The sequence below is a fragment of the Tachypleus tridentatus genome, chromosome 13 (genome assembly GCF_004210375.1).
Source record: "Tachypleus tridentatus isolate NWPU-2018 chromosome 13, ASM421037v1, whole genome shotgun sequence".
NCBI lineage: Eukaryota > Metazoa > Arthropoda > Merostomata > Xiphosura > Limulidae > Tachypleus > Tachypleus tridentatus.
In genome coordinates, this window is record NC_134837.1 from 222,891,491 (window position 1) to 222,914,666 (window position 23,176).

At 33.8% G+C, this 23,176-nt stretch overlaps 2 protein-coding genes across 2 annotated transcripts in view; one reads left to right on the forward strand and one right to left on the reverse strand.

The window, feature by feature from the left end:
- Positions 1-2,878: 2,878 nt before the first annotated feature.
- On the forward strand, positions 2,879-21,968 carry LOC143238012 (translocator protein-like). Its single transcript, XM_076477882.1, has 4 exons — positions 2,879-3,029; positions 14,897-15,004; positions 18,182-18,397; positions 20,276-21,968. Exons 2-4 carry the CDS (start codon positions 14,897-14,899, stop codon positions 20,444-20,446), a joined length of 495 nt encoding a protein of 164 aa, XP_076333997.1. The 5' UTR covers positions 2,879-3,029; the 3' UTR covers positions 20,447-21,968.
- The window catches only part of LOC143238011 (A disintegrin and metalloproteinase with thrombospondin motifs 18-like), a 52,482-nt gene continuing 50,211 nt past the window's right edge, over positions 20,906-23,176 (reverse strand). Inside the window, 1 exon segment of the mRNA XM_076477881.1 lies at positions 20,906-23,006. Within this exon segment, the coding sequence (XP_076333996.1) occupies positions 22,888-23,006 (119 nt within the window). The 3' untranslated portion in view covers positions 20,906-22,887.

The following is a 23,176-nucleotide window of genomic DNA, read 5'->3' on the forward strand; positions in this document are numbered from 1 at the left end:
GGAATAATTTCTACTAATATCTAGTTGTGAATTTTTTATTCAGTAAATAGTTTTATTTCTGTGACATATTTCTATTACTTACGTTACATTTTAAAGTTTTCTTAAGAAAAACAAGTTAATAACAGTACACCAACTCTCTGTATGATGATTTTGTTGCAGTTAAGCACAGATCTATACAATTAGCTATATATGCTCTACTCACTATGGTTATCGAAACCCAATTTTTAGCGTTGTAATACTTCAGACGTGCCGCTGATCCACTGGGGGCTGTCTGTTGATTAAAACTAATATTATCTACAAAATCCGCCTGGTTTTAAGCTAGGAGGGATAGACTGTTTGAAATATAACTTTAAGTTTTTATCAGCATTTGCTCACTGACAGTTTGCCTACGCGCATTATTTAATGAAAGCAAATGTTACATATAACTGCCAAATCAACACAAAATTACAGTTACATTCATTGCAATCAAAATGTTTAATTTCAATACAAATTTTAACGTTTGAATGAATAAATATGAAGAACTTTCTAGATTCTTACTGCACGTTTTTCTCAGTGTGTGAGACGTTCAGAGTGAATAAATAGTACGAAAAGTTGTACATTGTAAAAATTCATGTAAAACTTGTGTATGAGTTTGCATAATGAGGTCCAGATGAGAACGAGCTTATGTTTTTCTTAAACTGAAGAGCCTCGTTATAAAAATGATGATATGTCCTTGAATTCTTTCTGACTTCATTGAAGGTCATAAAAGTGTGAAATGTCACGCGTGCAGGTTTCAACCATTACTTGCGAAAGATAGTTTACGCTATGACAGTTTTTGTCCAAAACCATTGAATCTTTCTGGCATTTATTGTTGTTAAAAAGCATATGAATGTTTCATATCTTCTACATCATTAGCCTCATTTATTTCATTAACGAAAATATATCTTTAAACAGATATACTTCATGTGGCTTTTCCCAAGATCTGAAAAATGTACTTAGCTATTGATTTTTAATTATTTTTAAATACGTGTATTAGAATAAAATTTTATATGCAGACCAACTTAATCTGCATTTAAGAAGAGGAGAGAACAGTATTTACGGGCTCCCCAGTGGCTCAACGGTATGTCTGCGGACTTACAACGCTAAACACTGGGTTTCGATACCCCTGGTGGGCAGAGCACAGATAGCCCATTGAGTAGCTTTGTGCTTAATTCAATAATATATATATAGATGAGTCGTGCATTACATTTTATCATAAATTATTCTTCAACGAAATATAAGTTCGTCTGATATGTCATATTAATGAAAGTCTCACAAGATTGAGTTTTGCTTTTAAAGCAATAATATAATTTTTTTACATATTATAGTCATCTCACTAATCAAAATCAGTAAAACTGATTTGGAACGTTGGTTTAGTCTAGATCCTAGAATCACTGATCTCCGTTCATTGGTTTCATCTCTGTCAGAAAAATAATTTTTATTCTTTGCTTATTTTATCATGTGATATGAAAGCTGAATTTTCTAAATGTTTTCGGTACATTTTCGGTACATTATGGCTGATGACGAGAATGTATGTTAAAAGGTGTTAGGGATATTTTACTTTACAAGTAGCTAAATATATCGATATTTAAAACCGTGCTTAAGTGTTTAAGTAAAATAAAAGTGACACTAACAACAGTACATAGAGTAATAGAGATTTCATGGAAAACAGGATGACTTTCATGATGTCACTAAACTCTATTTATATATCACTCATCCGTTTACTTCACTATTCTCAATTTGTCCCTTAAGAAGAAAGGATCCACCTTTCGAAAGTGCTTGGGTTATAAGTTTTTTTGTTTTTTTTCATTTCTAACCATCTGATAGTTATAATGTATCTAACACTTGATACTTAATAGTTGTTGTATACTGAATACTTGACAATTATAATGTGTATAAATAGTTAACAGTTACAGCTCATCTGAACTTTCACAGTGATGTCTAGAGACGCGACATTTATAGTGTATTAATATTTCAACTTAAAAACTTAATACATTTAAGATAGAATATTAGTTGAAATATTTAGAAAATTTCTATTAAAACATCTCTAAGACCAAAAGAATTAAAACAGTAATTTATTGTAATATAATCGTTTCGAAAAACCTAATTCTATGTAATAGTATTTGTAATAGCATGACTATAGTTTATCTTACGTTCAACTGTGATGTTTATTCAATCTAAATAATATGTAGTGATGAACTTATATGAAATGGGTAATAAAAAGTCATCATTAACTTATCTTTCAATAAAAAGCCAGCGTACAAATACTGGTTAAGAAATCAATATTTTATAAAACTACTTTCTTTTCTCATAACATATCCAACAGAGAGGGAGAGGATAAATGTAATTATTTCAATTTTTCCTGTTTAAAGTAACTAGACTATAGATAGTAAGAATGAGAAAACAATTAGAAGATATGAAGACAAATTAACACTCCTACGAAAAGTGGGGCCTAATAGGCCCCAGAGCAACTTGAAAGGTTATTAATATTAGGCTAATAATTTTGTATTTAAATGAAATTGCCATTTAAATCCATTAATGAATGGATTAACGAGATTCCCACTGTCCCTATCTACTATCTAGTGAAAAACCACAGCCAGGGGAACGGGCTTGGAGAAATCAGGACTAGAAACGTCTTTTCGTAGGAGTGTTAAGTACAAACAGTCTTTCACTTCAGCGCAAGAACCAAGAAGTGGAAGAATCAGTGTAAATGATATAAGATATTTGAATGTACTTCTCATTACATCCAAACCATGCAATATTTCTGACTAGTTAACAAGCGTGCGATAATGTAGAGAAGAAGAAAAAAGGAGTCTGAAGTTCAACCTTTTTAGGAAAAGTATTTCAAGGACATCATATGTTAAAGGTCATTCTACCAATCACCAAGTGTGTAAATTACCGTAGATATCTTATTCAAGTGCATACGCTACAAGTTTGAACCATTTTAAAATAAGGTCTGCTTAAGAAGGAACCGTCCAATTCCTGTGAGCTTGTTGCTCAAACTGTTTCAGGTGAGAATTCGGGTTAAGAAACCAAAAGCATCCTTAAAAAAGAAAGATTTCTGTTTGTTAAAAATATGAATGTATACCAACAATTTTATAGAGAAGCAAAAAATGTGATAATAATTTTAATGTTCCATGTAGCAAATGTTAATATTTTTGAAATGTGGACCATTAAGACATTTTTTAGTGATATTTGCTCTGTTTTTGTTAATTGAAATATAGATAATTATAATTAATGTTTACTTCTCGTTTCGGCTTTAACTGAAGATTCAGTAGTTTTAATGTTCTAACATTTCAGGAAACTTTGTATCTAACGGACTTGTCAACACCGCCCTCAACTATTGATTTTCTATTCTAGCAGTGAATATAAGTTGATGATAGTGAATAATACAAGTATAATAAATGTTTAAAGATTTTATATATGTAACATAATTAATTATAATAATATAGAAAATTTTAACTCTAGAAAAAGTATTGAAACTGAAAAGTCAAAATTACAAAACTGAGTTACTTAAAATTATAAAAAAATCCCCTTTTTGGCAAATCAATATAATTATTAGATTGACCAGAAATAAATGTTAAAATTCTCAAGATGACATTAGAAGATGAATATTGAGTAACTTATCGTTGGTTTGTTGGTTTGGCTTGTCGCTTACAAGATGTCTTAATTGTCTGCTGTTTCAACTCTACTCAGAGCAAATTTCGTAGCCCCAAGGCAGCATGGGCAAGAAGGACTTTCGTCTGATTTTTCTCTACAACTTGAAACTTGGACGAAAAGCTACCGAAACAACACGGCACATCAACCAGGTATTCGGCCATGGATCTGTTACTGAACGTACAGTTCAGCATTGCTTCCAAAGGTTTCCGCATGGAGATGAAAGTCTTGAATATCACGAAGGTCGTGGAAGAAGGCTATCCTTAGATGAAAACATATTAAGGAAAGCAGTTGAGACAGATATTTGCAGTAGAGTACATGAGCTTGCAGAAAAGCTAGGCACAAGCAAATAAAGCATTGTCAATCACCTGAGTGCGATTGGAAAGCCGAAGAAGTTGGATAAATGGGTTCCTCACGAGCTGACTGAAGATCAACAAAATCGGCGTTATGAGACCTGTCAAGGATGACGCTCCAAAAATTGAACGAATTGGGAATCGAGATTCTGCCTCATCCACCTTATTCCCCAGACCTTTTCCCTACAGATTTTTATTTTTTCAAGCAATTTTACAACCTTTTGAGCAATAAACGCTTTAAAAACCAGACAGTTGCAGAAGAAGCTTTCAGGGAGTTCAATGACCATAGAAACTCTAATTTCTACAGCAGGGGCATAAACAGCATTGTTACATGTTGACAAAAGTATATTGAAGCAAATGTTGCTTACTTTGATTAAAGCATGTTTTACAACACTGGTTTATACTTTTCCAAACTTTGCAGTGCAAAAACGACGTTTATTTCTGGACAACCTAATATGATAGTCTAAGCCACAGTAGGGATAAAAATATTAAATACTAACTAATTTGTTGTTTGTAGTATGATATGGTGTCGGGGTGTACTCTAGAGGAGAACGTGTGTAGCCCTTCTCATTCACTGGAAGCCACTATGATTGCCCTGCATTTTTATTCTATTGTGGTGGCTGGTTGACACTTTGGTTTAGGTTAACACGTGGCCCGGCATGGCCAAGCGTGTTAAGGCGTGCAACTCGTAATCTGAGGGTCGCGGGTTTGTATCCCCATCGCGCCAAACATGCTCGCCCTCCCAGCCGTGGGGGCGTTATAATGTGAAGGTCAATCCCACTATTCGTTGGTAAAAGAGTAGCCCACGAGTTGGCGGTGGGTGGTGATGACTAGCTGCCTTCCCTCTAGTCTTACACTACTAAATTAGGGACGGCTAGCACAGATAGCCCTCGAGTAGCTTTGTGCGAAATTCAAAAACAAATAAACAGGTTAACACGCTTTTGGAGTCTATTCCTTCCAGGCATTAACTTAGAGCAACAACCACCAATGACTGTGACATTAAGAAGTTAAAAGAAATAAAGCAGACACTTTATTTAGAAGGATACAAATTTCGTGCCCCAGCTACAGACTCACACTACTAAACGCCGGAACTCAATTCCACGCAGTGAACATGGCAGATAGCCCAATGTAGCTTTGCTCTAAACAAACAAACAAACAAGATTCTTTTCCCATCTTGTTCTCGTTGTAACAGCGGTAAGTGTTTGGATTTACAATGCTAAAATCATAAGTTCGATTCCCAGCGGTGGACACAGGAGATAACCCATCTGTGTTAAACATGAAGCTTTTAGTATAATCAAGTATGTATTTTGTGACGGATTTACTATCACATATTTATTTGAATATTAACGTTTTTAAAGTTAAATTTATATTTAAAATGTACTTTAACTTATGCAGTTAAATGCGATTGCAAAATTCCCGCCTATTCACTAAAGTTGTAAAAGATTCTCAAGTGTAAGAATCAACAATATGTATGCGTACGTAAACACTGGTGTATCGTTTATATTGTTGTGTCATCTGAAATTTCGAGGAACTCTCCTTAAGCCTATAAATATAACCAATGCGACGTGCCAAGATACAGTGTATATTATTGGTTTAGAACAGTTGGAATGCAATAATCCTTGGAAGCTATAATTGTGATCGATATAACGCTTAATAGTTGGGAATTTCATATAGTTCTCCAGGGACATTTATAGATTTTGAACATTACAAACAATTTAACTTCAACGGATTCGCATCAGACATTTTAGTATTTTTGCAAAAACATTGCATAACTTCAGTGGTGGAATAACTCGGCGTGTGGCCGGCAAAGAAAGAAGAATATAGATCTAGCTAGCTTTATGTTAAGTGAATCGTACGTACATCAATTCGAAAATAACTTGCTTCTCATGAACCCACGATAAGACATCAAGGGAATTCCAGACAGAAAGAAGACGCAATAGTATTTATAAAACTTTTGTACATGAATCATTATTTGTAATAATCTTTATTATAACTCATATTATTGTTTTTATATTAAGATATATCTATATTAAAAAAAGAAAACTGTGCGCATTAATCTTGCTGGTAAATATCAAGAATTGGATATGTATCGAGATTTACTTAATTTTTAAATCTAAATTATCCTTTAACTCAGTTTCAAATGCAATTACTTTACAGTCTGTTTAATTTAGAGCAAGGCCACATTGAGATATTTGCTGTGCCCATCATGAGGAATGCAGTACATTGGTACATAAAAATATTATAAACAAGTGACTAAAAACTGTAGATTAGAAGCCTCTCCCGAGCGGCAAACCAGACGAGAAGTATGAGAAGAGAAGACGAGGAGATGAGTTGGGACGAGATTGATGAATGATGATTGTTTAAAATGAACTTATTCTTTAAATTTTTATTGCTAGTAAAGATTGTTGGCCTTTATTAAGTAAACAGCCTTTTCAGAAGGGCCAGTATACATAGTTCTAATGGTCTGAACAAATTTTAAGGGAAACGTGAGTACCCGAAGAAAACCCACTTTTCACTGATAATTTTCACTGCCAAATAATTTACCCTACAATGCCCAAGGTTGTTAAGGAGATCAGCACATTTATGGTTAATTATTTTCATTCAGAGCATATATCATGTTTAGAGGTGAAACGTGATGTTTCCAAATTTCATGGGTAATGGCTAGTGATGGAAATTGCTTTGTTAATTCGGTAGACTACGATCATTATCAGAGTATGGCATTACTCAAAGACAATAGAGCTTAAATGTGACTGAAATGATGTCAGCAGGTGAAAAGGATATTGGTAGAGATCAAGTCTTGTCAAGTTTATGAATGATAAATAGACATTGCTAAATACAGCTATTTTTAATATGGCTGTCATCACGGTTCAGTGAGAATTCAACTACTTTGATTATTTCTGTAGTTTTTAAACAGTCTCTTTCTTTCTTTTTAGTTTTGAGTTGATGTAGGAAAAGAATTTCACTCAAAAGTCTCTTGTGACCTGTTTCATATTGATGATGGAAGTCAGATAAGAGGAAATTACCTCTACGCATCTGACACTGGCGTTCTTTGAGTCTTGTTTCAAAGGAACAAGACATTTGTCGCATCTATTTCTTTCCACACACAAATGGGATAAGGGATACACCTTATTTTATTGTTTTAATAGTGATTCTCTTCAGCTAGGTAGTAAGATGTTCATTTTATGTGAGACATTGAATACAATTTTACATCAGTGCTCAATTTATTAAAAAAATATGAATTTATTTAGCATCTTCTAACACAAAAGAGAACGAAACAATTTTGTTGTGTTTTATGTTGTTTGGCTATTTTGAAGTTTGATGAAATTGGGGTTAAAACATTGGGGTTAAAACTTTTAGATAGTGCTATGTTCTTAACGTAGTTTAATTCAATAAGTAAGTCTTCTTTGTGAATGTGAAGTCGTATAGGACGATTTACCTAAGTGAAGTAGGAAGATATTTTTTGATAAGTGGTGATTAGATCTTATGAGTAGCAGAATGGAGTTTTCTGTTCAGAATGGTGTTATTTTATGTTTTTACATTCAAATCTAAAAAGTGAAGACAACTGTTGAATTCTGTTTCATGTTTAAAATTATGACATTAGGTCTTAAGGAATTTTAGAATTCAATGTAGTTGAATATCGTCTCCTTCCCATGTTATTATATACTGAAGGTAGTGCCTACGTACCTATACCAGATTTATTGTTTTTTGATGTGTATGAATTTGTTTACAACAGTTCTTCTTCTAGAAGGGACGAATTGAAGCCATTAAGTAGAAGGGAATGGGGTACCCCATCGCTAATCCATTATTTTGTTTGTAAAACTGGCCTTCGTACGTAAAATAAGTGATGTTTGAACAATATTATATGAGGTTGATAAAGTTTTCTGCTACAGGATTGCCTTCTAGTTTTTCCTTTGGGCAGTGTAAGACTTGTTTAACCAGTATAGAGGTGAATAAAAATTTTATGTCGAAAAGTATTAGTATATCCTCTTGGTTCAGTTAGAAGTTTTGGATTCTGTTGGCAAAACCTAGAGCGTTTTTGAGAGAATGGGGGTTGAATTCAAGAGGTTTTAATCTCTTAACTAAGAATTTAGTAAGGTTTGTTTGTTTGGAATTTCGCACAAAGCTACTCGAGGGTAATCTGTGCTTGCCGTCCCTAATTTAGTAGTGTAAGACTAGAGGGAAGGCAGCTAGTCATCACCACCCACCGCCAACTCTTGGGCTACTCTTTTACCAACGAATAGTGGGATTGACCGTTACATTATAACGCCCCCACGGCTGGGAGGGCGAGCATGTTTTGGCGCGACTCGGGCGCGAATCCGCGACCCTCAGATTACGAAGTGCACGCCTTAACGCGCTAGGCCATGCCAGGCCCAATTTAGTAAGGTGAGCCTATGCTAGATACTATGGGTCTTTAATGAATGTTGTCTTTGCAACTTTTTAAAAGGCGTAAAAAAGAGGACGGATATTAATGTGTGGGACAAAGAGTGTGTATGCGTTTTTTCTTATAGCAAAGCCACATCGGGCTATCTGCTGAGCCCACCGAAGGGAATCAAACCCCTGATTTTAGCGTTGTAAATCCATAGACATACGGCTGTACTAGCGGGGGGGAAGAGACTTTTTTCTTCAGTAGTAAGGATAGAGCAGCCTTAAATATTTTTTTAATGTTTTAATGAACTTTGAGTACGACGTTAGATGCGTCGTTTAATGAGATGTTGACACTTGCTTTATAGCATGATTTAGCTAATCTTATTATGTGTATCGTGTTAAATTTGGACCGGCATGGCCAAGCGTGTTAAGGCGTTCGACTCGTAATCCGAGGGTCGCGCCAAACATGCTCGCCCTTTCAGCCGTGGGGGCGTTATAATGTGAAGGTCAGTCCCACTATTCGTTGGTAAAAGAGTAACCCACGAGTTGGCGGTGATGACTAGCTGCCTTCCCTCTAGTCTTACACTGCTAAATTAGGGACGGCTAGCGCAGATAGCCCTTGAGTAACTTTGCGCGAAATTTAAAACAAACAAACTTGTTAAATTTTAATTCTTTTAGGACATTAAGGTTAAGTTTTAATATTTTTTTCCTTATACGCTATAAGTCTAGGGTGTATATTTATTCTGATTGAGATTCAAACCTGAAGAGCTAATGATAGATTCTGTGGTAGCAACAATTTGTTCGATAGATAACTTTCTAGGTTTCACAGTAAAGTTTAGGCCTGAGTTTAACATAGTAATCTGATCATCAGTTAACGATTCACTTGAGATATTGAATATTAACGGGTTGGAAAATTTTCATCTCTTTTTTCTTGTTCTCTGTTAGCTTCTTCAGTTTCATATTTTAGTTGGCTCTTTTTTTTTCTGTAACTTTGGTTGATCTAAACCAGCTGGCGTAGTCGAGTTAGTTCCATTCTTCAGTTATGAATTTATCAGCAAGTTTTAAGTTTTTTTAAGTAAAGTTGTACTTCTAACTTGGAGATGTTTCTTCACATGTCTTTCATGATGGCTCTTAAATTGCAAACCTGACTTTTAATCACATTAAAATGTAATCTTTTGATTCCAAAACAATCTTTGTAATCTAAAAACAAATTCCATGGATTTATTTGTGCTTTGTTCTACATAAATCTTTCTTTAGAATTTTCATACAGTTTTCTGCTGGAACATTGGCATTATGCGTATAGCCATCCTGCAAGACCAAACTGGTCTACAGTTGTACCATTGCTATGTGTGTTTTGATTAAGTATTAAAACTTATTAGTAACACAAGTCCGGGTTGTTTGCATTCCTTAATTTGTTGAAGATGCTTTGCAAAAACTGGCTTAATTGGAATCCATATTAGAAATTGTATTTTGAAGCTCATTATTATTTTAAGGAGATGAATCATATTCCAAATGGATTATTTAGCATTCAGTGATAACGTCCTTTTTGAGCTGTACGCGGCTGTATTCTAGACGACTCACAGTGAATAATCAAAGAAAGAGAATGCTCAGGAAACGAAATGCCGAATTAAACTCTTCTAAAGTTGACGCAATAATCGTGAGGTCAATCACATACATTAAATATTTGCAAGCTCTTTTATCCTGCACTATTTTGGAAAGATGTTCAGAAATGTTATGTAGTACAGGTAAACATCGATTTAAAACACATCGATAAAGCGCGATAATCAGTTGGGCGCGATGGGGTCTTAGGCCCCAAATTTATTGGGGTTTCTACAGAGGCCGCCGCTTAATATTACCACTGCTTAATGTAATCAGCCGGTTAATGTGATCAACAATCAAAAACCAAATCCACTTCAATCTTTTTTGTATGGTTTTCACGCCGCATATTGTGATCAAACCCCGGCCAGCATGTAATAATTCCTGGCGCTGTCAACTGCAGTAAAGTACATAATCTGCCAGTCATAGGATAGCTCTCAGTGCGTAGGCAAGAAGTATCAAAACTTTATTTTCATTAAAACCACAAGTCATCCTTGATCGACCGATGGATGACGAAGGATGAGTCATATACACTCATACACCAGTGACAGTGGCATGAAGTGCTGCAAACGATAGCGTCAATGTTGAAACCATATAAATTTCTAAGAAACAGCTCGCTCCCCAGAAGCTTTCAGACGAAATAGTTTCTTGGAAATCTGTGACGTCAGCTATTCCCTTTTATTCTAATATCGCCGAATAACTGAAAGGTCTTGTAACACCAGCTCTTAGGCAGAATTTTGTCTACCGAATCAATTTTGTCGTGAGTGAATGGGATAGTGACCATCCGGTGGCGACAGACTGCGATTTTCATAATTTTTCAACATACAGCGTATTTATACCCATGGAGAAGAGAGGCACCAAAAGGAATGCTTACACAGTACAAGAGAAGATACAGATTGTGCAGCGAATCCGGAACGGGGAAGCAAGGACCAAGATTATTAAAGAAATAGGAGTTCCAGAGTCTACACTTCGAGGTTGGCTGAAGGAGCGGCACGGCATCAACCAGATCAAGATTTGTGGAGAGGCAAAGTCGGCAGATATAGCAGCAGCAGTGGAATTTATCCCTAAACTACAGGATTACATCAAGGAGAATAACTTGGAACTAAACCAGATCTACAATTGTGATGAGACAGCACTTTACTACAAGGCTATGCCAGATAGGACATTCGCACTTCGGACAGAGACCCAGACATCAGGATACAAGCAAGTCAAAGACAGAGCAACTTTACTTTTCACCTGTAACTGGAACGGCACCCACAAGATTCGGCCACTACTCATTGGCAAGTTTCGACAACCAAGATGTTTCCATCACCTCAACATGAAGACACTACCACTTGACTACAACAGCAGCAAAAACGCATGGATGACAGCAACAATCTTAGAAAAATGGTTTAATCAGGAATTCGTCCCAGCGGTCAGGAAGCACCTCAGAACACAGAAGAAAGAAGAGAAGGCCGTACTACTATTGGATAATTGCCCAGCACACCCGCCGGCAGAGAACCTCACCAGCAGAGATGGAAAGATTACCGTACTCTACTTACCCATAAACACCACCACCAAGATTCAACCACTTGACCAAGGGATCATCGCCAGCTTCAAGAGAGAATACAGAGCTCAACTGGTCAAGGCCATAGTCGATGATATCAGCAACGTACCAGAGTTCTTGAAGAAGATGACCATCAAAGACGCCATCTACATGAGCAGCATAGCATGGAACAAGATAAGCCAGAGCACCATCATCAATTGTTGGAATAAAGGACTCAAAGAAGCAGCACCAGAACCACAACTAGAACCAATAGAAGAAAAAGTTGACATTTTACATGGATTTACAGCAGAAGAATTAGCAGAGGCAGAAAGGAAGTTTTTAGACTACCAGGATGGACTCCCCTTGACAACCCTTGTCAGTGGGCCGATATTGACGAAGTAGCACCAGTTACCCAGCCACCCCTCACAGATGAAGAGATCCAGAAAGCAATAGAGAACCCAGCGGCAGCACCCACAGATTTTACCACTCCAGATGAAGAAGAAGAAGATGACCCCATTCCAGAAGAACTCAGGAATTGCATCACCTCAACTCAGGCAGTACAGTACACAGAACAACTTCTATATTGGGCAGAACACCACAAACTAGGAATTTGCAAGATACTACAGATCCAGGACCTAATGAGAACTGCGAGGAGGATGTGGAACCAAGGAGAAAGACAACAGACACTTTTGGAGGCTTTTGAAAGAAAGAAGACTACTGAGTAACTATAAATTTGTGCATTTCAACTTGTTTTATGTGCTTACTATATTTTATTGTTATTAAATTTTTTGAAAAATCCGTTTTTGTTTCAGTACTGAATTCGTATTTTAAACTTTGCCATGACATTTTTTTATCTGGTAATTATTTGACTTCAGTTTGTACTTAGATTTTAATAATTAGTAAATAATTATCAAAATTAATTACTATATGTATTGACTTTTAAAATTGAACTAATTTTAATCAGCGTCTAATCGTAAAAACGATCACATGATTGCTCTGACGGAACTACTTTTAGAATATCAGCCCCCATTAAAGTAATGAATTTGATAAATTTCTTTAGAATTCTGCTTTTTACATTTAATTTTAGTCTTAAAATTCAGTTTAATAAATAAAAATAAATAAAAAATGCTATATCATTGGTGTAAGTAGTTTTGTTTGTTTTTCTTTATTTCACTACAAAACGCGTAAATTTTGCATTATCGCTCACCCCGAGGGTAAAAAAAATATATAATCAAATCGGTATAAGGCGCAATCATATACAACGCGGTCGAATTTTTTGGACCCCAACTAGCGCCTTATATCGATGTTTGACTGTAATTTGCAGAACAGGTGTAAATAGTCATCTTATTTTCCCATTCACATTCCTTTCGTAGCACTTCCCATGAACGATAAATGTAGTTTTAGATATGTTCTTAGTTGAATGATATTAAAGTGATATTGCCAACTACAATCAACTTCTACGTACTCATGTGATTTCGTTTGTATAAGAAAGTAGTGACGTACCTCAGCAATAATTTGGCAGTTATAGATCATTTCTGCTATTGGATGTAATGATTAACCGTTCTCTTGTTTTTTAAGCAGTATTGAAGAATACAGTATTCTCTTTAATTATTTTGGAATCTTAACTATACGTGTACCAGTAGCATTAAGATACATAACTGATTTCTTACAAGCAATTTTATCTTAAAGTATTGCTAACTGTTCCTTTACATATTGGTTAATTTCAAGTGGGAATATAGACAGAATCTGGATGCTACCTCTTATTGAACAAGGTTAATAATCCACATTGTCATATGTTTCCTTCAACAATGCAGCTTTTAGAAGGGCGTCTTTATGTAATCTTCCCAAAATATTATTTTTGTTTCTCTTATTCAAAGCATGGTTCCTGATTTACGTTCACTTATTCAAAAACTGCAAAAGAAAAAGAGAGAGAGAGAGAGAACGAACCAATTCGTTTTTCATTATTTGAGAAACAAACAATGATCTAATTTGTTTATCAGCTATGTTAATTTGAAAATTTAAGCTCCACATATTAGCAATTTTCTAAAATTTAGAAGCAAACTAGACGATTCTCCAGCTAATTAGCTTTTGACAAAGAGACAACACACTTGAGGAGTAACCCAATGGCGTATTTATGTAGGGGCCAGAGGGGCTCAGCCCTCGGGCCCATAGTCTTTTGGGGACTCATTGATACTTTTATTGTATATAAAAGTATATTGGATGTAAGGCCTAGCAAAATTATTATCCCCTGGGCCCACACAACTTTAAATCTGCCACTGGACTAACCTATGACTACAAAAAATTTGAGACTCCCTTGTCTAGAGATTTTGTTGTGAGGATATTGAAAAGCCCCGGTAACTCCTTTCTGTTTGATCCTAGAGAATATAAAGGAGAAATATAGTACGTGTCCAAATGCCTTACAAATATACCTTTATATAAACCTTGAAACTTAATGTCTGAGATTATATATATATTTTTGACTTTTCATAGAGTTATGTAGTTGAAGATTACTTTCATGTTAGTCTAGGTATGAAAAAAAAACACGATTGTTTTGATACTCGGTCTTTAAACCAATAAAGACAACCAGCAGAAAAAACACATAGACTTATTTTCTACAATTCATTAGGTCAAAGATTTATTTAGGTTAACGTGCTCTATGTCACCAAACACAGTCTCTGTTCCACTTACACTAATGAGGAAAATGTTTTCTTCAGTTTAGCATGTTCTCTGTCACCTAACGTATTCTTTGCTGTACTTACAGTTATGAGGAAAATGTTGTTGTTATTTTGTGAGAGCATTGTATATGTATGCTAATACAGCGTTTACTATACTCATATTATTAGAGCAATGTTTTCTTCAAGTTAAAATGTTCTGTGTCACCTAACACAGTTTTTGTTCTATTTACACTAGTAGGGTAATACTTCATGCTGGTTAACCTGTTCTGTGTCTGCCTCTATTATACTTACATTGTTTGGGAAATTATATGAAACTGTAAAACCCTTTAGGTTTGGGAATCTAAAAAAGCACTTTAAGAAAGTTCATGGAACACTAGTGTTGAAGTTGAAAACTTTGATAAACCATTTTGTGAAAAGAAATAACTTGAGTTTTCTATATTTTTCATAAAGTTGAACAGCATATTTTCATTCTATACCTGAAAATCTTACGCGAGTTCATCATATATTATTATGCACGATTTTAACCCTGCACACCATAAGTTCTTTTCCTCAAAGTGCAAGATGTCTTTTATGACTATTGACACTAAGTTACTCTTGGAGCACCTAATATCTATCTAGATTACCATTAGGTTATTTAGACGTTACGTGTAGTACATATATTTACATTTCTGAGTTCTTTACTACTTATATTTGTTCCTATGCCACAGATGCTGGACACCTGTTTATTTACCACTGCTGTACACATGGTTATTCCTCATATTGGAGGAATAGCCGCAGCCATCATTACAAGACCGGAAATACATCGCTGGTATAAGGTACAGTACCAAAAAAAGAGATTGTGAATTTATTTTAAACGAATTAAATTATGTAACATTACTTTTAAATCAACCTTGAAAGTGATAGGTAGAGCTATCAATTTTTTCACAAACATTAATGAGAAAGTTGATAATTTGTTTTAAATTTAATTCTGTAGAGTTGACCACACATTCAACAAGAAGCACAGCAGAATCTTTAGATCAGAGAATCAAGTTCTTTTCTATATAAAATATCCACTTTGTTTCACTAGTTAGCACTAGTCCAACTTAGGCTTGTAAATTACTATTTAAATTTGCATGAATGTAACCTAGACTCCAGTACATTATAAGGAACGGTTGACAAAATAGTAGCAAGATAAAAGTGCAAATGTTCATTTACTCTAAAGAGAAAATCTATGGAATTTCCATTTTAACGAATCTTGAAAGATGGAAAATGTAAAAAAAACAACGTCCACATTTCCTAACACGACGCAATCTAATAGTTTAAAATAGTTAATCTTAAGGTCATTTCAGAAAAGTACAACCAGTTTTTCTCGTCGTAATAACCCCCAACTGAAAGAAATATTTGAAACGTTATATCACACATCTACGACTAAAACACACAATATAAGTAACATTTTAGAATTTGAATATAATTATAAACTGGGATCATGAAAATAACAGAACGCGAGGCTTTCATGCAGAGTAAGATATGTGATATAAATAATTGTGTTCCTTGGTTTTACAACACAACAGTTGAATAATATGAGACAACTAAAAGAGTCTATCAGAACTGGAACAAAAATTTAAAACAAAACTATACAACTATAAAAAAATAATAAATGGTATAATGTAATATATAGAATTAAAAAAATTATCAAGATGGATATTGTTTTCCTTATTCTGTACACACATCTCGAATTCTGTCCTTTTTATGAGCTCGGTTTTTAATTGCGTGTATTTGTATGTCATGTATTAAAAATGTTCTCTATTTTGTGTGCGTTTAGTATCCAAGCTTGACGAAAAACAATCGCGCGAAACTTCAATACTTTTCAACGTCATCCGATTGTTTTTTACTGTGTATAACTTGGATTATATGGTTAATAGTGTCACATATAAGAGCAAATTCCCAATAATATTTTTTTTCTTAAATTAAAACTGAATTTGCTTTGTTTTTATACCTAAGTTGTGTGGAAAATGATACATTTACCACTTGCACAAACTTGCCTCACAAAGTTTCATTCCTTACCTGTATGAAAATCCACAGATTTACCAGATACAGTTTCATACCTATGCTGTATGGTTAAGCATACGTTTATCAGGCATATTTTCCCTTCTATCTTATAAGAGATGGTCATCTTAAAATCCTTACAATTTCATAGGTAGGTTGTATGGATTTGTTTCATTTGAAGTTAAGCACAAATCTGCATAAATGGGATATTTGTGCCCTGCCACCACGGGTATCGAAACCTGGTTCCTAGCGTTATAAGTCTGGAGACATACCGCTGTGCCACTCTCCAGTGAAGGGAGGCAGAGCAGGATGTTTGGGATAGATGAACTTGACCTCTTTACTGTTTTTTATTTAGGCTATGTAGAAGAATTAAACTTGACATCTTCAGTTTCATAACTTGGTTTTTACGAAATGGTTCAACTTGACCTCTTTTCAACCCTCATTATAGTATAAACGTTTTCATGATCTGTTAGCTGAATCAGTATTTGTTTGTGTGGAAATGATGCTGGCAGAATATTTTAAGTGCCAAACCTCTTGTATATGCGCAGTTAATATCGAATTCAGTTTAATCGTTCGTATCATGTATATTGACAAATATTTTCAAAATATCAACCATAACAATGTATTATTGTAACATAAATTATTGGTTTCTTCTTCTGCAGATTGTAGAATTTAAGATATTTTATTAATGCACGACTTTAATTCCACTTGAGTTTGTTTTTCTTGCTTAGGTTTTGAACCTTCAGTGACCTTCGGTTATAGCTGAAAATTACTCTTATTTACGATATTTATTATTGTTATACTTTCCATATGATATAGAACATAAAACGTTTTAGTCTCAATTATAAGGCAGAGGGAAGGGATTTCACATATTTATTAATAAATTTTTAAAGTTTTTCCAGCCCCTCCTGCAGTCTCTACTTTACTGTACGAGACTCTTTTGTTGTTATTTTTGTCTGAACACAGTTACAAAAGCATTAATTAGTTTATTAAAATGCATAATCTTAATTATCTAAAAACGATGAGGCTACGGTTTTGTGTTCAAACACCCCATTGTAGAGCACCCATTAGTTCTCCGAAGGTTCAGCTATAAGTTTACGAATTTATATCCGGGTCTCTATTCTCCATGGCGGAACATAAGGCAGGTAGCCCACTGTGTAGCTTTATTTTTCAATAACAGAAACAACTACAACCATCATATTAATGGTATTTGAATGCATGTTAACCTTTGTTTTCAGATATAGAAAGCTTGCAGAGTCATTTTTCCGTCAAACGTTATCATAATGGGATTCCATGGGTACCACTTTTGTAATCCATCTTTCTAGCTTTCAGGTTTCCTTATTTCTGTGTATTTCATGTTAAAAGAAAAATGGAATTTGATCTGCGAAAAACATCATATGTAATGTAAGTTATCCGAAAATGGTTAGTTCTGCGATTCCACAAGTCATATGAGCGAATATACAACTATTTCAATCCTGCTTAATTACTGGCTCACAATCACTTTACCTTTATTTTTGTTGCGTTTATTGTATTTTGACACGACAGGCCAACTGAAATGCATTTTAAGGTTAGTCTTGACAAGGGCTGTTTGTAATGTAATGTAATTTTATGGGGTCAGAACTCAATATTTGAATCGTCGCTTGTTTACTACGGTGGTCGGAAAATTGTTAAATACATGTCAGAAATGACTACAGCTGTTTAAGAAACACCAAAAATATGCGTCTCTTCGCTGTGATGCGAATCAAAATTTGGATAATTTCTGAAATACCAGTCCGAATGACAGAGCACTTTATACTTAAAGTTGGAAATATTTTCTCTAACTTATGATTTCAATTTTAGAAATGTGCAAAAATAGCTGTTAGCCATTTTGTTATATTAAAATAGGGGAAATGGTTAAAGTTGCATTTTTAAGGTTGTGAGTTGTTTGTCATTTTGACAAGTCTTGTTTATTATTGAATATCCGACAGTACCTTAAGAAACCAAAATGGCACCCACCAAAGTGGATATTCCAGACAGCTTGGGGACTCCTCTACACAGAAATGGGTTATGCCTCCTATTTGATCTGGCGTGATGGAGGCGGCTTCAATGGTCATGCACGGCTACCACTAATGCTTTATGGCACACAGCTAGCTCTAAACTGGATATGGACACCAATATTCTTTGGATCACATAGTCCAGGGATGGTAGGTTTTTGTGTAAAGGAAAATTAAATTTATGATTTTTTTATATTAATATTTTTTTTACTACGTCATGCGTACTGCAATATTGATAACTGGCTACAAAAGAGTTAAACTGTATACTTGCTCTTCTAAAATAAGTTAATGCAGAGTTTACTGAAAATTTATAGTTTTTGTCTAGCAGAGTGTGATATTTTGTTTCTCACAACTCTCAATAGTACCGTTATTCTGTATAAAGTTATTATATTCAAATAACTTGAAATCGGAAACGTCAGTTATATAATCATTTTTTAATTATTATTTTTATTTGCATATTTATATCACGGACGAAGTTAAGGTTAAACGAAAATGTTATAAGACATAATAAAAAGCTTTCATAATGTGACCAGTCGTCTTTAAAATCTACATAGAATTGTTTTTTTTTGCACTGCAGCTTGTTTTTTAAATATTCCAGATTCACCATGTATTTTTATTACGGTATGCAGTAAAGTTGACTTGAAGTAATTTCTGTTTGTTGAACTATTGACATTACATAAGTCAAGAAAGAATTTTGAAAGTTTAGCAATTAATTGTATTGCATGTCGCATCTTAAAATACTTCCAAATACTTCGTTACATATGTAATTTTACCTTATTTTTTTCCACATTTGTTAGTTAACTTTAAGTTTCAATCATTTAAGAAACTCAACCAATAGTGTATAAATCAAATATGATATATATTATTCAGATAAGCTCCATTCTGTAAGAGTTTAGTATATTCTTTTAGTTGTTTCTACTTGCCTCTGGAACTAGACGATGCTTTGGCTTTTATATTGAGGCTTTCTTCTGATTGAGGTTAAATTTTGCATCTTAATCATTGAACAGAATTTATGTGTTGCTCTGGCTGTTAGAGAAAAACATTGGTTTGTATAGAACCTGCTTATTGGTTAGAACGGTCATGTGTTTCTCTGGCTGTTAGAGAAAAACATTGGTTTGTATAGAACCTGCTTATTGGTTAGAACGGTCATGTGTTTCTCTGGCTGTTAGAGAAAAACATTGGTTTTGTATAGAACCTGCTTATTGGTTAGAACGGTCATGTGTTAGTTTCTTTGTGTTAACTTGTTTCTTTAATATGTCTACTTTTTCATTCAACAGCAGTTCAATGTCTAAATGTCATAAAACAACTAAAAACAAATAGAATATTTAGATTAAATTCTTCTATCCTTCCAACTAATATATATATAACAATACTATGATAAAACATACCATAGAGAACAAAATACTTATCTAATTATCCTGAAGTAAAAAATAGCTTGTAGCAATTTATGATTTTGATTTGCTGAGCATTAAGAATAAAAAAGAATAAAAATCGTCGCCTTCTAGCTTACCGATAAATATTGTTCCTTTGTGCTGGTACAATAAGAGTTCAACTTTACATTAATTTGATAATTTTTATTGTTTTTTTTGTTTTTTTTTTGGAATTTCGCACAAATCTACTCGAGGGCTATTTAGCAGTGTAAGATTAGAAGGAAGGCAGCTAGTCTTACACTCTTGGGCTACTCTTTTACCAACGAATAGTGGGATTGACCGTCACATTATAACGCCCCCACGGCTGGGAGGGCGAGCATGTTTGGCGCGACTCGGGCGCGAACCCGCGACCCTCAGATTACGAAGCGCACGCCTTAACGCGCTAGGCCATGCCAGGCCAAATAATTTTTATAAGGACGTAATTTAGATGGTAGGAGTGAGTGTAAATGCTACAGTTAATAAATAAATAAATATAGTTAGGTATCTTGCTTATTTAAAGGATAAAGTTAAAATATAAAATATTTACTGAGCTTAAACTTAAAAAAGAATATATTTCCGTCATTCACATCGAATCACATGAAATTTTCTTTTCTTTCAGGCGTTTGTTGATATCACTTTATTAATGGGAGTTATTTCTGGATGTATCCATACCTTTTGGTCTATCAATCGTTATGCATCTTGTCTTATGGTACCATACCTGGCCTGGGTAACGTTTGGATCGGCTTTAAATTTTCGAGTATGGAGAGATAACTTAAATAACATGAAATGATTTGCATGCAAACATAAACTGCTTCTGGTTTCATGGAATTGAAAACTATAATTGCATATTTTAAACTGATATAGTTTGAAATTTTGTATTATTATACTTCTCTCCCGACATTATTTTCAAACTGTGGCTATTATTATTTTTGTGGAATATATTTGAATGAGAAACTTAAAAATTAAAATTATGAAAATACTATTAAACATAAAACATTAATAAAATATGGTAATCTGCACGTGGTAATTGGTTTAAACACAGATTATAGAAATTGGTACCAACTCATAAGTATTTTTTATCAAATCATTTGTCAACTAGAAGATATATATACAATAATGTTAATTTACACGAAGTAAAAATGTTTTTTATGAGATTATAACATAAAAGTTGTTTATCTATATGAAACTTCTAAGTTGAGGAAAGCACACGACTAATTTCGGATCATTCAAAGAACACGACAGTTGTCAGGAAATTAATAGATAAACAAAGTGTTAGTTATTATTTACAAGGAAATCATGTTTTTAATAATGTTTGAATTGACTTTGGTTTTTAAGAAGAAATGTGTGTATATGTGTTTTTCTTATAGCAAAGCCACATCGGGCTATCTGCGGAGCCGACCGAAAGGAATCGAACCGCTGATTTTAGCAATGTAAATTTGTAGACTTACCGCTGTACAAGCGGAGGGCTTAAGAAGAGATGATGACATGAACATTTATAATGTGCTGAAACTTGTTACCGATGTTGAAACATTATTATAACAAAAGTAAATACAGAAAAAAAGTAAATACAGAAACTTTAGCATATCACTGCACGTAGGACAACTATTACAGATAATTAGTTAACGATAGTTAAATTCATATATTCTGTACACATGATAGCATGTTTTTAGTTGGCAACATATCAAAAATTTGATCTTGCAGCTTGCTTAGCTTGCAAATCATTAATTAACCGAAAATCATGAAACTTGTGAAGAGGAGAGGTATTAATACTGTTCATATTAGGTACATCACTTCCTGTCGTTACTTGTGTAGAAGTTCAAAGTAATATCAATCAAAACTGTTTCAAGCCAGAATATCACTGCCTAAGACACAATTACCTTCCAGTGGCACAGTGGCATGTCTACGGACTTACAATGCTAGAAACTGGGTTTCGATACCCGTGATTGGCAGAATGCAGCTAATTAAGCAGCTTTGTGCTTAACTATAAACAACCAAGCCATTTTATTTGAGAACTACATAAAAAAATCTTCAAGGTTCGACTTATCGAGAAGGATAGTTCACATAAAAATGTTATAAAAGTATATTTTTTCTCCAAAAATGTGATATCACATGTGTTAGATTATTTAACTATTAGACTGACCGTTTTTGTAGTTAAATATTAATGCGATGAAATGATATTTCGTACCAAAATCGGCCACCACGCACGCTTTACATCATAAATAATTAAAATTTGCTCTAACACCAAATTTAACAGCTCGTTACAAGATATATTTACATTTTGGATGAATAAAAATAGAGCTATTTCTTTCAAAGTTAACACTGGTAATTCTTGAAAGCAAACCTCAACACATCTACAATAAACAAATATATTATCTTTACAAACAATTGAATAAAATAGCATAAGTGAAAGCAATCAGAGGTAAGATAATTTAAATTCTATACGTTAGTTATACAATCTTTAACTAAAGGCTGTTATTTATTTTAAATATAAAAGACAGGTGGAACAAAACACAAATATATGAAACAATTATTAAAATTACAATAACCTTATAGACTAGTGTTATATAATGATTATCATTATTCCTGTACACACAGACAGTATCATTCATTTCATCATGGTAAAAATGTTAATACTGTTTATATATTAAATGAAAATTAGCGGTTCTGTAAGTTGACTATAAACTCTAATGGTAAGTTAGACATAAATATTTGAAAGTTCTAGGTTCCACACTTATAAAAGTACATTAAATATCCAAAATATTGGTAAAGTTCAGGTGTAAATTATTTCACCACAAACTCATGATTTGTTCATACGATCGGGTCTCTAACTATGAATTACTTAGTTTTTGTCAACACTGGATTTTAATCATTAATTAGTTTATATTTTATGTTTCGTAGGATGCAGTTTACAGTAAAAGACTATGATGGTGGTGGCAGTGGTAATGAGTCATAACGAATGAATACCACATCAGAGTGTCTCTAAAGGAGACCCATACTCGAATCCTAGATTAAACCGCCACAAAAATAGATTTTCTTTGGAATTTTTTCCGTGTTAATAATTAGTACCAGATAAAACTAAAAATTAGATATTTAATTATCATATAGGCTAATCATAACATAGGACAGATATCCAATTACCAAAACCTTACCCTTAGAAGCATTTTTACCATTAAATTAAAAGGTATTAAAAAAACATTATATGGCATTATAAATAATACAAAGAAAAAGACATCATTCCAAATCCATTGAAATACAGGAACTGCAACATTTCTTGCTATAAAAATCGTGAGAACAAACTTTGTATTTCACCACGAGATGGCACCAACTGTATATGTCCACGCAGTTTTCAACTGCAAAAGAAAGTAGTGCTGTAAATACAAAATTCATTTATTGACTAAACAAATAAGTCTATTTTAAATAAAGCGGTATCATAACAGTACTTTTTTGATGACGAACTATATCGTTGTCATGTTATTTTAGGATTTCGCTTTTAAGTTTAAAATTTCAAAAATATGTATAA